This window comes from Corvus kubaryi, unplaced genomic scaffold, assembly GCF_017639235.1.
Source record: "Corvus kubaryi isolate FWS band 111438036 unplaced genomic scaffold, C.kubaryi_AGA036_p1.0 split1-37355, whole genome shotgun sequence".
Lineage (NCBI taxonomy): Eukaryota > Metazoa > Chordata > Aves > Passeriformes > Corvidae > Corvus > Corvus kubaryi.
This window is the reverse complement of record NW_024582078.1, coordinates 2,370,430-2,373,842: the sequence shown is the minus strand read 5'-3', so window position 1 is coordinate 2,373,842 and position 3,413 is coordinate 2,370,430. Positions and strand designations below refer to the sequence as shown.

The window sequence follows — 3,413 nt, the reverse complement described above, 5'->3', positions numbered from 1 at the left end:
TCCCACAGGAGTGGGGCAGATCCCTGAATCCCCATCCCAAATCCCTGCTCCCACAGGGAACGGGGCCAATCCCAGGAGTCCCCATCCCAAATCCCAAATCCCACAGGGAGTGGGACAGATCCCTGAATCCCCATCCCAAATCCCTGCTCCCACAGGGAACAGGGCTGATCCCTCAATCCCCATCCCACATCCCTGCTCCCAAAGGGAGTGGGGCAGATCCCAGGAGTCCCCATCCCAAATCCCACAGGGAACAGAGCCGATCCCAGCAGTCCCCATCCCAAATCCCTGCTCCCCCAGGGAACGGGGCCAATCCCTGGATCCCCATCCCAAATCCCTGCTCCCCCAGGAGTCCCCCGGCCCGGGGCACTCACGCTCGTTGTCCCCTCCCGGGGGGTGGTAGAAGGAGAGCCCCAGGGAGATGATGGCTGCGATCTCCAGGATGATCAGGGTCACGTCCTGCAGGGCCTCCCACACCAGCTGCAGGAACGTCTTGGCCTTTTTGGGGGGGATGAAGTTCTGGCCGAACACCTGACGCCGCTTCTCCAGGTCTGTGGGGTTCCCGGACAGGCCTGGGAGGGTGGGGAAAACAGGGATGAGGGTAAATCCCATTGCTGTCCCTATGGGATTCATGGGGAAAACAGGGATGAGGGTAAATCCCATTGCTGTCCCTATGGGATTCGTGGGGAGAACAGGGATGAGGGTAAATCCCATTGCTGTCCCCATGGGATTCATGGGGAAAACAGGGATGAGGGTAAATCCCATTGCTGTCCCCATGGGATTCATGGGGAAAACAGGGATGAGGGTAAATCCCATTGCTGTCCCTATGGGATTTGTAGGGAAAACAGGGATGAGGGTAAATCCCATTGCTGTCCCTATGGGATTTGTGGGGAGAACAGGGATGAGGGTAAATCCCATTGCTGTCCCTATGGGATTTGTGTAGGAGCAGCTCCCTGCCCGCCCCGGCAGTGGGGAGCTGAGGCGTTAATGGATAAAATATAAATGAAATTAATTAGAATGAACTGAGTAATGAAATAAAATAGAAATCAGTTCAAAAGAAGTGAATGAATAAAATAGGAATCAGTAAAATACAAAGAAAGAAAGAAAGAAAATACAAAGAAATAAAGTACAAAGAAATAAAATACAAAGAACTAAGATACAAATAAATAAATAAAATACAAAGAAACACAACTAAATATAATCTAAATAAATAAAATACAAATAAATAAATAAATAAAAGACAAAGAAATAAAATACAAGTAAATATAACTAAATATAATCTAAATAAATAAATAAATAAAATAAAAAGAAATAAAATACGAAGAAATATAACTAAATATAATCTAAATAAATAAAATACAAAGAAATAAAATACAAGTAAATATAACTAAATATAATCTAAATAAATAAAATACAAAGAAGTAAATAAATAAAACACAAATAAGTAAAATACAACTAAATATAACTAAATGTAATCTAAATAAATAAAATACAAAGAAATATAACAAAATATAAATAGATAAAATACAAATAAATAAATTAAATACTAATAAATAGAACTAAATATAAATAGATAAAATAGAGAAAAATAAATAAAATACTAATAAATTAAATAGAAACAAATAAATCATAAAAGATAAATAAATAAAATAAAAATAACTAAAAAGAAAGAAAATTTAAATAAATTTTAAAATGAATAGAATATAAATGAAAAATAAATAAGTCAGTAAAATATAAAGAGATAACTAAAAAATAAAAATAAATAAATTAAATAAAATTAATAAATACATAAAATTTTTAAAAAACTTTTTTAAAGGGTTTTTTTGTCTTTGGGAATTGAAGTTTCTCTTCAAAAGCCTCCGTTCACCAAGGCTGGGTGAGGCCTGAAAAGCTGAACATCCCCAGCCAGAAGATACAGAGCAGGTAAATATTAATTAAATCACTATTATAAATGACTAGGTATCATAGAAATAAATATTATAAATAAATATGTATCATATGAATGAATATTTGCCATATAAATATTACAGTTACGTCTAAATTGAGAAATTAAACATTTATGACTTTAGACATTAAACACGTATCATATAAATACATATTATAAATAAATATGGATAAATAAATAAATATAAATAAATATGGATCATATAAATAAATATTATAAATAAATATGGATCATATCAATACATATTACAAATAAATATGGATCATATAAATAAATATTATAAATAAATAAGGATCATATCAATACATATTATAAAGAAATATGGATCATATAAATAAATATTATAAATAAATAGGGATCATATCAATACATATTACAAGTAAATAAGGATCATATCAATGATATAAATAAATAAGGATCATATCAATACATATTATAAATAAATAAGGATCATATAAATACATACTATAAATAAACATACATCAAGTTACAAAAATAAATATTTATAAATTCAGAAATGAAATATTTATAAATTCAGAAATTAACTAAATATTACCCCCCCGGCGGAACCAGAGACACCCAGAGTGCGAAGAGATCAATAAGAGAAACCACAGAGGACCAGATCAGCCTGGAAAGGATCAATAACCAATAGGAGATCGAACACCGGGAATTGCATCACTCAGAACCAAGGAACAAGAATCTCTCCGGGGTTGATTTTTTATGGATAAATACACGAAAAACCTGGGAAAGAAGCGGGTGCGACGGAACGAAATCATTCCTACAGCGCATCCCAGGCTAAAAGAACTCCGAAACCCTGCCCCGGGCCAGGGGACACCCGGCTGCAGCCTGGCGAGTGCCAGCCGCTGCCAGCTGGCACCGCCGGCCTTGTTTACGTCAAAAGAGCCGTAAATCTGGGCAAATCTGGGCAAATCTGGCAGCGGCGGCGCCCGCGGCCACCTGAGCCCTGTCCCCTGCCATCCCCGGAGAGCTGCGAGCCCCCGGATCCAAGGTGGATCCTGCAGGAGATGGAAGAGGATTGGGGCTGGTCCTGCTGCGAGGAAAGGGTGGGAGACGGGGAAGGAGCCGGACACGGCGTGGGAAGCGAGGGTGGGGGGAAATGGGAGAAAACGGGGAATCAAAGGGAGCCTGAGCCCCTGGGTGACAAGGTGACACGGCCACCCCATTAAAGCCATAAATGCTGAGGGGGTCCCCGGAGGGAGCAGCCCTCCCTGCCCAGCACCGCCTTAAGGGAGCCCCCCCAATCCTTTTCCACCTTAAAATGCCGCCGCCAGATCCCGGGATGCTCCGGGAATGGCCCTCGACACATCCCGGTGGTGCCTGGAGCAGCCTGGCAGCGATGGGGGACCCGGGCCTGGCAGTCAGGGGACAGCTCCGTGTCACTCCAGGGGACACCTCGGTGCCCGCCCCGTGTCATTCCAGGGGACACCTCGGTGCCAGCCCCGTGTCACTC

General features: G+C 40.7%; 1 protein-coding gene across 4 annotated transcripts in view; it reads right to left on the bottom strand.

Annotated features, from left to right (window-relative positions):
• Window positions 1-3,413, bottom strand: part of ATP2B4 (ATPase plasma membrane Ca2+ transporting 4) — a 42,864-nt gene that overhangs the window by 15,761 nt on the left and 23,690 nt on the right. For all 4 annotated transcript variants that reach the window (XM_042013722.1, XM_042013723.1, XM_042013724.1 and 1 more), the window contains exon 3: window positions 372-569. In XM_042013722.1, coding sequence (XP_041869656.1) covers window positions 372-569 — 198 coding nt within the window. The remainder of the gene's footprint in view (window positions 1-371; window positions 570-3,413) is intronic.